Source organism: Ursus maritimus, unplaced genomic scaffold, assembly GCF_017311325.1.
Source record: "Ursus maritimus isolate PB19 unplaced genomic scaffold, ASM1731132v1 scaffold_6, whole genome shotgun sequence".
Lineage (NCBI taxonomy): Eukaryota > Metazoa > Chordata > Mammalia > Carnivora > Ursidae > Ursus > Ursus maritimus.
Genome location: NW_024426774.1, coordinates 75,230,375 through 75,242,229, shown reverse-complemented (window position 1 = coordinate 75,242,229; position 11,855 = coordinate 75,230,375). Strand labels below are relative to the sequence as shown.

Sequence of the window (11,855 nt, the reverse complement as noted above, 5' to 3'; positions counted from 1 at the left end):
CCCCCCCCCCAGGGAGAGAAGGGCCCCCAGAGAAGTGACCCGTCATCATGCCCCGGCCATGAAGGCAGAGGCCCCCGTCCTTTTAGAGAAAAGGACACCTCCATCCTTGTGCAGCTATGTTCGGCTGTGTTAGTCTCACTTCCCAGTCTGGAGGAAAGGCTGTTCCACCTGGTGTCCCCAGTTTTCAGCTCTCAGACTATTCCCTGCTTCTGCCCTCACTTTCTCCCCCAGCCCCCACCTTCCCGCCTGGTCTCTATTTCTGGTTTAGTTTTCTTTTAGAGATACTAGGAAATTGTGACCCTGTACCAAAACAATTTCTTAAAAATAGAACCCCCGAGTGGAAAAACAGAGTTAAAGGTATTTTGGGCTTTGGCTCTTTTTCGTCTTCCTATTTAGAAGGTATTTAAAAGAGAAAAGACATGCCCTCATCAGCTCTATTTATAACAGGTCACCAAGCCCAGAAATAGGCGTTCAACCATCACCACTGGGTGAGCCCAGCAGGTGCAGCAAATGTGGCACAGGTGGGGAGTGGAGCCTGGACAGCACACGCCCCTTAGGATGAGGTGCGAGTCACAGAACGCCCACAGACATCACCGCACTGGGGAGAGGCCACGGGCCACGCAGGCGGTATGGCCGCCAGAGGGTAGGTCTATCTTAGATAAACAGAATCTAAAAGCCAGAGAGAAGGAAGACTGGCTCCACTCCTCTCCAACCGTATGAGTAGCACTTTGTTGAGAAGCAGATTCAGAGGAAGGCCTAAAACTTGCAAAAGGACTTCCCTATACTCAGTGTTTGGTTAATGCAGATTTTCAAGTATATGTAGCCATTCAAAATCTGGAAATGATCTCACTGTGTACGCAGGCACACTGTATGTGGACAAAGATATACGTGATGCAAAAAGAAAAAAAAAAGCAGGCTTAAATTTAGAAAGTCTACAGTAGAAAAGGTCTTAGCAAAGAAGTCACAGTGACAGAGGACACTGGACTGAGGAGTGGACAGTGTGAGTCTCGGGCCCCGGTTGCTGCTAGGCAATGGTGGCCATGGACAAGTCTCTAGACTACTCGGCCACATGGGTCCTTTCTGGTAAAATGGAAGAGCTCTGCTAGAAAAGACCAAGTCTCTTTCTTCCTCTAAAAAATCTCAGAGGCCATGTTTTTGTTTCTCTGAAGAACTCTGTTCACGCATGTAAATTTTACTCAGCAGCAACTATTTAAAAAAGACCAACGGTAGCTTAGTTTTAATAGCCAAGTAACTGGGGTTTCATGAACTAAGAAGTAAATGCTCATAGAGCAAGTGTTGCCAGTTTCACTTTGCTTGTCCACTTAACATGCATGTACATCTGTACATACGTAATTAATATGCATTTTAATCTGAAAATGATCAGAAAGCACATAGTCGTCTTTGCTGACTAAGCAAATCTTCTCCGTGCAATACTTTTTGACTTTACCTACTTCTCTTTCAAAAAAATCCATTTAAGTGTGACTTGGTTTTGTTCCATTAGGGGGGAAAAAACCAACCCTGAAAAACACTGGGGGTAAAGGAAGAATGGCTAAAAAGCACTAGGAGCTTGTCCTGGAGAAAAGATGTGGGTCTAGGTGGGATATGTGTCTGCCACCTGCCCGGAGAAGGGCTTAGACATGTCTGGATGGTTCCAGAGTTCAAGAAGAGTGCCAACCACCATATATGCAAAACCTGTCAGTGCTTTACCTTCCAACTGTTTTCTCATTTAATCCATAGAGGGAGGATTATTAATACAGGTAAGGAAACAGGCTCAGGAAGGTTAAGTGTCTTCCCAGACACACAAAAAGAATGAACATTTGTATGGGTCTGATTAACTCTAAACTCTATGTTATTTCTATTGTGTCAGCCTGCTTCTGCCAAGTTAGGATTGGGGGGTGGGAAAAAATACGAAGAAAAACTACAATTAGAAACTTCCAGACAAAATGAATTTCAGGGACAGAAATGAGATTTCTGCCAGGACCTAGCTAAGTAAAGATATCGGGAAGTTAGATTTGATAACAGGGTCATACTCTCTCTGCTCCCTTTGTCAAGAAAGTCTTTACAGCTCAACTGAACAGGGTCCTTAGTGATGTAGCTGATTCACTTTGGGGGCAAGCTCCTTGTCTAGGTGCTAATCTGTCAGGGCTCCCTGACTGGTGGCCAATCCATGGATCACGCACACTACCTTGGGTAACTTTGAAGGGCTTTTTCAAATCCATACTCTGCTTTTGCATATTTTCCCCCTCATTAACAGGGAATGGAGGGAGAGAGGGAGGGAGAAAGACAGAAAGAGTGAGAGAAAAAAATGTGTGTGTGTGTGTGTGTGTGTGTGTGTTGACTGAGATAAAATATAGCTCTCTAGGAAAAGCCAAAGGAACTCTTGGCAGAGGACTATTTTAGCCCATTGATATTAACTGTGGACAAGCCACCAGTGCGTCTAGAAACGACACAGCTGATATAAAATTCATGGTGCTATATGAGCTGAGGGTTTGCTAAAACTGACAGGGAGAGTTTGGTAAACCCCCAAATCACTAGTTTACTGTGCTCTGGATCTAAAACAGGTGTCCTGCTACCTCACATTAATATCCAGTCAGAAATACGCAATCATCAAGCTGATTGGGTGGCTGGTTTTGGGGGGGGGTAAGCAAAAGCATATTATTTGGGGGTCTCATGCTCACTCTGGGGAACCCACAAGCCACGACCAGGAAACTCAACATGAACTAGAGCAGGGGTCGGCACCCTTTTTTGGTAAAAGGCTAGACAGTAAGTATTTTAGGCTTTGAGGATGATGGGGTCCTTGTCACAACTACTTGACTCTGGTACTGCCCCACAAAAGCAGCCAGAGACAACACGTGAATGAGCGGATGTGATTTCCAATAAAACATTATTTACAAGAGAAGGCGGTGGACAGGATTCAGCTCGGAGCTGCAGTCGGCCGACCCCTGAACTAGAGCCATAACCACTGACTCCTACATGCAAAGGCAGCAAAAAGATTCCATTTTTAGCACTATCTCCAGCTGAGCCTGCTAGCCATGCCGAAGAACTCTAGCTGCATCCAGACTCAGGAGAGAGGATGTCGTGGGACTGTGAATGCTGCAACTTTTGGGTGGCTGCACCCCCTCCGTGGAACGCTCACAAGTTCAGGTGGGATCGCAGGAAGTATCGGTTACAAATGTGCACTGCTCTGAGTCAGGAAGTCCAACGCACCCACGGACACGAATCTGACAAGGTTTTGATGGGCCAGCGAGAAAAGTACATGTGGTAGCCTGCTTCAGGCCACCGTCCCCAACCCAACCGGTTCCTCACCAGACCTAAGACAAGTCGCTAGCCGCCTCAAATGAAGAAACTCCTAAAATACTTTCCTAACTCTGGAAGCACAGGCAATCCTGGATAATTCAGCTACAAACCACTACCTGAGGGTTACAAAAGACATCTGCAGAAGCCGTGTATGGAAACCACGTACCTGGGCCGGACTCGTCAGGAGGGGGGCTGCAATCTGCACAGAAATGGAGGGCGACACGGATGATTAAGGAGCAGCACAAAGTTCAAACATGAACAACTCAGCGCTTACAGCAACTGCATCGGCAGCCGGCCGTAAGGTGGCTCAACTGAACAGAGAAGAGGTCGAAGGCCTGCCTGCCTCTTTCCCGTGAAGTCCCACGCGGGCGCTCGGCTGCTCCAAGGCAGCCGAACCCTCTGGGTGGTAAACGCCGACCGACTCACTGATTCATTCATTCATGTTGCTAAGACTTCAACATAAAATGCCTTTCAGGTAAGCAAACTAGCATGTTACAATGTGATAAGGTGCCCACATCGATCACATTGTATGTGGCGGAGCCCATGTTGACTCAACAGCATCTGGAAGCACACTTACAATGAGAGAGACTGACCAGCAAATTGATCAGCCCCAATTCAGAGCCCGCTGCCCTGACTCGTGAGTGGAACCTGGGCTGCAGACGGACTGCTGAGACCCAAAGGTTAGGATCCAGGGATGAAACCAATATACCAACCCACATCTACGCCAATCGTAAAAATTTAAATCAAATTTAAAACTTTTATGATTTGGGGGAAGTCTAGAATTACAATGTGCCTCCAGGTCACTCAAACAATGCCAATTTTAATTCCATTTCACCTACACTGACTCGCATTTCAGCAAGTGAAGCACTCATTTCAATTTCGTATTTCCCTTTAAAACTAAAATTCCTTGGTTAACTGGGTGAGCCACCTGGAAGAAAACAAATCTAAAAAGGGGTCATTTCATGTCTTCAGCGTACTGAAATGGGTGGTTTCAGAGCCCCCAAAAATAGCTGGAACCAGCCGTACGGAGACGTTTACAACCTGGATTGCCCAGGGGTGGAAGTGGGCAGGGATCCTTCCTCTCTCATCACCTTTGGCAGGGACTCCTTCAACCGGCAAACGTAAAGGCCCCTGTGAGCTAAAGACTTCAGCCTCTTCATTAGAGCCTAACTACCCAGAGACCGTCTACCTAACAAAGCCAGAAACCCACAGTGGTGTGCAGGGATACAGAGCAGGGTTCTCAGACCTCTGTCCAGCTAATCAGAATTACCCCACATCTTGGGAAAAAAAATACAGATTTCTGCCTCCCCATAACCCCTTCCTCCAAAATTCTGAGTCTGAGTGACGAGGAAGGTCGAGGGGCCTGTTTTCATGATCTTCTGTGGTGATCCCAAATAGCTGGGTTGTGACCATTCCCGAAAAGGCATTAGGGGTTAAACTCAACTGGGTAAATTCAGTCTTTCAATCAAAGCAGGGAGTGTGTGTTGGGGGGTGTAGGGTCTCCTTCAGGACTCCTGGACTAGTGGTTTGTACCCTGAGATTTGACGACCACTTATACCTCCTCTTCTCTTCGCACATAATCTCAGGGGGCATACGGATCCGGGGTGCAATCCCCAGGCCTCAAGTTAAAACAACCTGGCCCAGGGTTTGTCTGAATGACTCTTCCGAGATGAGGAGAGGATGAGTGCATGCATGGCAGGTCATGGAGGCCACCAGATGGGGTGGGTGCGGCTGGCGATGCAGAGGGGCGTGGGGCACTTGTGACTTGTGCAGAAAGTGGGAGAAGGAAGGAGAGGCTCCCGGAGCCTCTGTGGTTTCAGCTGGCGGGGACCTGTCAGTGGGTCCCGCACTGGTGCATGCCTTCCAGGCAAGGCTCTGGTGAGCTCTGTGGGAGAGCGAGCTAGAAGGCAGGGCGACTCCTTAGCAGAAGATGGAAACCAAAGACCTAGGACAGGGTGCAGAGCTGGAATGAAAAGTCATGATGGCCCAGGGTTCTTCGTATATGATAAGCTGGTGTGAACACAGCCTGCTCATTAGGCCAAAACAACCCACCCAGGAAGTTGGAACGGTATAGAAAGTCACGACAGAGCTGAGCTCCGGCCCCTGAGGGTAAGAGACTGGGTAAAATAAGCAGCTCGCAGTCTCATGCTTTCTGATCCTCTTGATCAGAGCCATCTCTGAAGAGCTTCCTAGCTATGCTCCAGATTTTTAAATTAAGGATCATGGGGCGCCTGGGTGGCTCAGTCGTTAAGCATCTGCCTTCGGCTCAGGGCGTGATCCTGGAGTCCTGGGACTGAGCCCCACATCGGGCTCCCTGCCCTGCTGGGAGCCTGCTTCTTCCTCTCCCACTCCCCCTGCTTGTGTTCCCTCTCTCTCTGGCTGTCCCTCTCCATCAAATAAATAAAATCTTTAAAAATAAATAAATTAATTCATTAATTAAGGATCATCCACAGTTAATTTAGCGGCATACGGTTTCAAACACTTCTGTGAGTGCTGATCAGCTGAGTTAGACTCTCCCAAATGTGTGCTTCACATTCCCATGATCACAACAGAGCTGATTTGCATGGCAAACACAAGTCATACCCTAAATACCATAAATAAATGCTCATTTAAATAACTTGAAAACTGCATTTAAATTTGTCTACATTTGACCAATACAGGATGTGCCTAGAAGGAAAGTGACATTTAAGTTATGGATATAACAGAATATCTGATTAAATAAACTCCCTCTGGCATTTTTTAAAAAATCCAATAAATTACTCTTTTTATAGCTGCAGGAAAATTTTTAAATTACAAGCAAGACAATACTGAAGAGAAATGAGCAATGAGCTTTCAGATTTTTTTTTTTTTAAAAACACAATTTACATAAGAAAATGAGAAGACAAACAGGACAAAATAGCTCCATGAAACCAATCACAGGCTTGGGGAACTGAAACTACAGTCCTTCACAGATGGGCGGAGGACGTGAGCACTGCTGAATCAGAGGCTCAAGTGAAATCGTGCCCTGGGAACAGACTGCAGGCAGATTGAAAATGTGAGGGGCATCTTACAAATGAAGGATTTATCAAGAGGCTCTCATAAAGGAGCACGCTTCTGCCTTAAATGAAAGCTGCCCGATTCAGAAATGAAAAGCCCTTGCTGTCTGCAGACTAGGCTTCGCACAACCAGGCCTCACTAACTACAGCTTACCGCTCCCAGAAGAGAGCCAAGGAGGCAGAAGTTAGGTCTGCAGCCAGCTCTCAGCTGCCTGGCCCATGCCCCCCTCCGGCTCTCACAGGAAAAGGTGGAAGGCCCTGAGTGACAGGGACCAAGGAGGGGCTGGTGGAGGAGGCATGTGTGCCCAGCTTTAGGGCTGAATGCAGGGCAGAGCATCTGGTTGTGCTCTGTCTCTGCAGGCAGAAGACTGTTTCTGAAGTGTGTTGCTTCATGCCAGCGTCCTACCATCTACTGAGAACCCTGCCTCGGGGGTGGTGCTGAACAGAAGACCCGAACTCAGCCCCAGGAGTGGGTTCCACCATCTGACTGAGTTACCAACAAGTGCCGAGGCAACATCCCCTGCTGGATAACAGCACACCCAGCTGATGACAACCAGCCTTTAGACGAGGTTGCTGAGCCTGCTAACAGCTCTCATCCAGCTGTGTCCCTGCATGAGTCACCCTTTCCTTGATTCTACCAATTCCTACTGCAATCGACCATCTCATGAGAAAAGCATCTGCGTTTGGGCCTCCTCCAGGTTCTCAGACTGGTTTACAAGCCAGAACAGCCCGGGAGCCCCACCCTCACTGATGTGGCCTTGAGAGTCTGCCCTTGCTGGACACGCAGACCCACACACGGGCTCCACGGGCACAGACTACAGGAGCTGCTGCCCTCACTGCCCGCGGCTCCGTGCACTGCAACATCCAGCTCTGCCTGACAGCCCTCCCTGCAGTCTGCGTGGGGGAGGAGGTCATGGAGTCAGACACAGACAGACAGATGCAGCGCGGGGTGGAGGCAGCATGAATGGAAGCGTGGAGGCGTACGCACGTGTGGTCAGGTGAGGATGGCATGCAGGTGAGGACGGCATCGAGCAGATGGTGGAGGGGCATGGTGAGGAGGGGCCACTGCAGAAGGGGTCTTCCGGTTTGATCCAGTAGGCGTGGCTGTTCCGGTTACCTTTCTTGCTGGCACAGCTGCCCGCGCACGGGAAGACGTCCTCGCAGCCTTCGCCGTGCAGGCGCTCCTTCTGCAGCAGCTTGTCCACCCGCTGAATGATGCACTCCAGGCTCTTGTCCACATTCAGCCACACTTTCTCCTTCCAAACCAAAAGGACCCATCGGGGTCAGCTCTCCCGATGGGGAAAACAGAAGAGAACAAAACCCCTTCCCATGCGCTCCCCTCATACACGGATTCCCCTACCCCGGGCCACTGTGATCATTAAAATGACACAAATTAAGAAATATCAACATTAATTCAGAATTCCCTATTACTATTTGCTTTTCAAAACACAAATCAATGTACTGCAGTCATTGTTTTTAAAGTTGGAGACACGTTTGCTAGTAACTGTCACAGAGGCTGGACAGGACTTCCCAGTGCCTTCCAGAAGGGCCACAGGGCCCAGTGAGCCAGCTCGTCTCCTCTTCCCTCTGCTGCAGACCTCCTACAACCATCCAACACAGAGGGGACTGAGGAAGGTAATGGAAGCAGCTGATCACTTCAGACGGGGGGCAGTGGGGCGGCAGGGCTGGGAGTGGTTTGCAGAAACCCACACAGAATACAGGACGCCAGGGCAGGGCTGGAGGAGCCCTTCGCTGCTGACTAAAAAACTCAGTGCCTCACAGAAAAATGCCTCCAAGCAGTAGTCCTAAACAATGACGAAAACAAGTTGTGTGATGTGTCACTCCCTCAGGAGAGACAGATGCAGCTCTCAGGGCCACTCTGTCAGGAAGCAGGATGCAACGCACACGATGTCAGGGGCAGCGTCTCCAGACTCCTCCCCTATCCACCAAAATACAAATACAAAATACCCCCTCCCAGGGCTAACTGTGTAGAGAGCTTTGGGGAAGCAGGGGGCCTGGTGGGTCTTTAGTAGACAGTGACAGGAGACAGGCCGCCAGCGGGGCAAGGGCTCCATGGAGAACATCACCCCCTTTACAACCAGGTCTGACACCAGCCTGGACTGCAGCAGCCCTGCCCCTCAGATGGACACAAGGTATGAATATGCCACCTCCCTCCCTAAATCAGGTGGCTCAAGAGCCATCCCGGAAGGAGACGTGGAGCTTGTCTACAAAGCGGCCAACCTGTTAGGTACCTCTTGGGCGGGGAGGGGCTGGCAAGAGGCTTTGAGTTTTTCAACCCAAGCTCAGTGGCAGAATGAGGGCCGCAGGCAGCAGACTCACCCACTCCTCCTCGTGCCAGTCCACCTGCAGAGAAGACCGGCTGTTCCTCCCCGTCCACCTGGCCATGAGGGTGTCCTGGTCGTTCCTAAGCATCACTTGCTCCTCCTCACTCGACGTGGGGGAGGCCTTGGAGGCAATGTAGTCGGGTCGTGCCGCGTTCAGCCCGTGGATGGAGTTGGCCAGCAGCTTGCAGTCGCACACGGTGACCAGCTGCCGGGTCTGCAGTATGCACAAACCAAAGCCGCTGAGCCCCCAGGTGAGGGCCTGCAAGGCCAGTCGTCTCTGAGAGCTCAGGAACTGTACTGAGGCCCAGCTGTGCACCCTTCTCCATAGCGCAGGAGCCCTTGGGACGGCTGAGTTTAAAGGCTCCCACAAAAAGACTGGAGGACACGGGGAGAATGAGGGAGGTAGAGAAACCTCTGACATTCTTGGATCCCTGCCTGCCTCTGAGCCTGATGTGACTCAAGGAAGGGCCTGAAGACAGCCCAGTGTCCTTGCCTTCACTGACTTCTTGGGCTGTCCTCTCTAGTTCCAAGGGACAGGCAGGAATTTGATGTGATCACGTAAGTCTTATCTGTTTGCATCTAATACTTAAAGCTCTGGACTCTGGGGAGGGGGACTCTCAGCACAGCACTGTGGTTGTGGGGAATTCTGTAGGCAGCAGTTCTGTGGCTCATAATTCTCCTTCCGGTAACATCATCTTTCTTTTTCAAGTGGATCTAATTTCTAGCTCTCGATCTTCTTGCTGAGTGAACACATGTGAAGGATATAACACGTTCTGATCAGGAACAGCACCTCACCCCAGCAAAGTGGGTGTGCGTGGGGAAGTGTGACGAGAATCTCTATATGTGTGTGCGTGTGTGTGTTGAGAGACTGAGTAATTTGGAAGACCATCATCCATCAAAATGATCTGGTATATCTAATCCCCCAGTGTGACCAATATTTATATACTTATATTTATATATATTAAGATTTATTTATTTGAGAGAGAGAGGGAGAGAGTGGGAGTGCACACACACACACAAGAGGGGCAAAGAGCAGAGGGAGAGGGAGAGGGAATCTTCAAGCAGACTTCCCACTGAGCGCAAAGCCTGGCATGAGGCTTGATCCCGGAACCCAGAGATCATGACCTGAGCCAAAATCAAGAGTTGGAGGCTTAACTGACTGAGCCGCCCAGGTGCCCCTATGTATATTTTTAATCAGGATCAAAATTACAGTTAATTAGAAAATGGCTTATTGATTATATGTAAGCCAATGAAGTTATATTTCCTTTAATGTATGTCTGTATAATAACTCAGCTTCTTTCTTCAAATTCTAAGTCAATAAAAATTGGCAAAAAATGCACCAAGTAGGCAGCTGCTAAGAAAGCTATGGAACTACTGCAGCCTCCACAATGGCTCCATGGACTTGAGGGAAGACACAGCTGCGTGAAGCAGTAGCTGGAAGTCACCTGCCCTGGGTGCTGTCCTTGGCCTGCCCCCATCCAGCTCTGTGACCACAGGCAAATCACCAACCTCCCTGGGCCTTTGGGGGAACTAAACCTGACACTAGATCTTCAAGGTCATCCCAATGTCACCTTTTGTATGGATGGCTCCAAGCACGCATGGGGCGTGCAAGGGTTTCCAAAAACCCAAGGGAGCCCCCATCTCACATATAGCACGGTAGTGCCTCCTACCTTGTCTGCCAGAATGGCGAGGGTTCTTTCGAGGCCAGTGGCAGACCTGTCCTTGGCCGCCCTCGAGAGCCGCTCCGCATAGTAACTCACTTGGGTTTTCAGGGTATTGATCTGGGCAATGATCTCCTTGGCTCTGATGATGTCCTGTGGTATGTAGATTATGGACTGGCAGCTGGATGGTGTACTAGAAAGGATAAGAACAGATTCTAAGGAGTCTTCTCAAATCCATAAGGATGGCAACAGCCTCCCAACACCAGCCCACAACCAACACTAACTAAAGCCTTCTCATACTCAGGGATGTTCTCCTAGGCTAGTCTAGCTATTGATGGGCATAAGTAAATCTCAAGAGATTCTTTCTATATGGTAGAAGGCTTTGAAATATTAAAACACAATGAAGTCTTTTGTCTCTGATCTGTATGGGTCTATATTCTTACGTAAATGCGTATACAGATATTGAATCCAATAATTACCCAAATGCGCATAGCCTTCCACCTAAGAACCTTGCCTGTCAACGTATCAGCAGTACTGAAGTGGAGGCACGGGGTCTGCTAATCTCAGAAGGGGTCAGTCTATCACAGTGAAGGGAGACTGCCGTGGGTGTGAGACTTTCCACAAGAAACCTGTTTCTCCATGTGGCCAATCTTCAGACTTTCTGTGCACACACCCATAGCTCTCCGCCCTCATACTTCTGACCCTGACAATTAGACTTCCTTCTCCAGCACTTGCCTACATTGAAAAATCACGTTCCATCAGATGAAGAGGAGGTGAAGAACACGCCAAGCCAGAGGCCAGGCCTGGGCACCTCAACAGCTTTGAAAACCTGGCTCTTCCTCCTTCCCTCATCACCAAGTAATGTGTGATCTCAGGATTGATTGTCAAAGCTACAGCCCAGCCCCTGCGCAGCACAAACACCAGCCTCCGGAGAACTGACCACGTCCCAGCTGTGTGGGGCCTGGCTAACGTGTTTGGCCATTCTAGAGGGAGATGATAAATCCAAGTCTCTCCTCTAGGACCCTCAAGCAATCTAGTAGTATCAATTTAGTTTTTAGACCATCTGAGGAAGCCAAGGAAAGCAGGGAGTATAAGGCCCCAGTGAAGATGTCTCCTGTGATCTGAACTTGTGAGCTCCAGCTGGAATGGGAGTCCCAGCCTTCACTGGTCCCCATCCTTCTCAGCCTTCATGGGTCCCCTCAAAAAGCTGCCTTTGGGTTTTGGGGAAGAGGGAGAAGGTGGAGGAGCACAACCTCCATCGCTTCCCTGGGATATGAGGACTTGCTCCCTCCTCCCACTGGGCTCTTTGGACCCCGGAGGCAGGTCCCCAATAAACCTCCCTTGACAGACTCCAGTGTAAACATGCAAAACCCCCAAACCAGAGCACCCCAGAAAGAAACAACACCCCAAGCCCACACACCACGATAAAACACGATGGATTTGCCAGAAGCCCATGCAGCAGGCCGCAACGAAGCCTGCATGATCTGAGAAGTAATTTCACAGCACGATGTGCACAC

The 11,855-nt window shown here is 49.5% G+C and overlaps 1 protein-coding gene across 4 annotated transcripts in view; it reads right to left on the bottom strand.

Moving 5' to 3' along the window:
* INPP4A (inositol polyphosphate-4-phosphatase type I A) overlaps positions 1–11,855 on the bottom strand; it is a 114,815-nt gene that overhangs the window by 26,810 nt on the left and 76,150 nt on the right. For all 4 annotated transcript variants that reach the window (XM_040623559.1, XM_040623560.1, XM_040623558.1 and 1 more), the window contains exons 14-17: positions 10,348–10,531; positions 8,673–8,891; positions 7,321–7,588; positions 3,464–3,496 (exon numbers count right to left, since the gene is read on the bottom strand). In XM_040623559.1, coding sequence (XP_040479493.1) covers positions 3,464–3,496; positions 7,321–7,588; positions 8,673–8,891; positions 10,348–10,531 — 704 coding nt within the window. The remainder of the gene's footprint in view (positions 1–3,463; positions 3,497–7,320; positions 7,589–8,672; positions 8,892–10,347; positions 10,532–11,855) is intronic.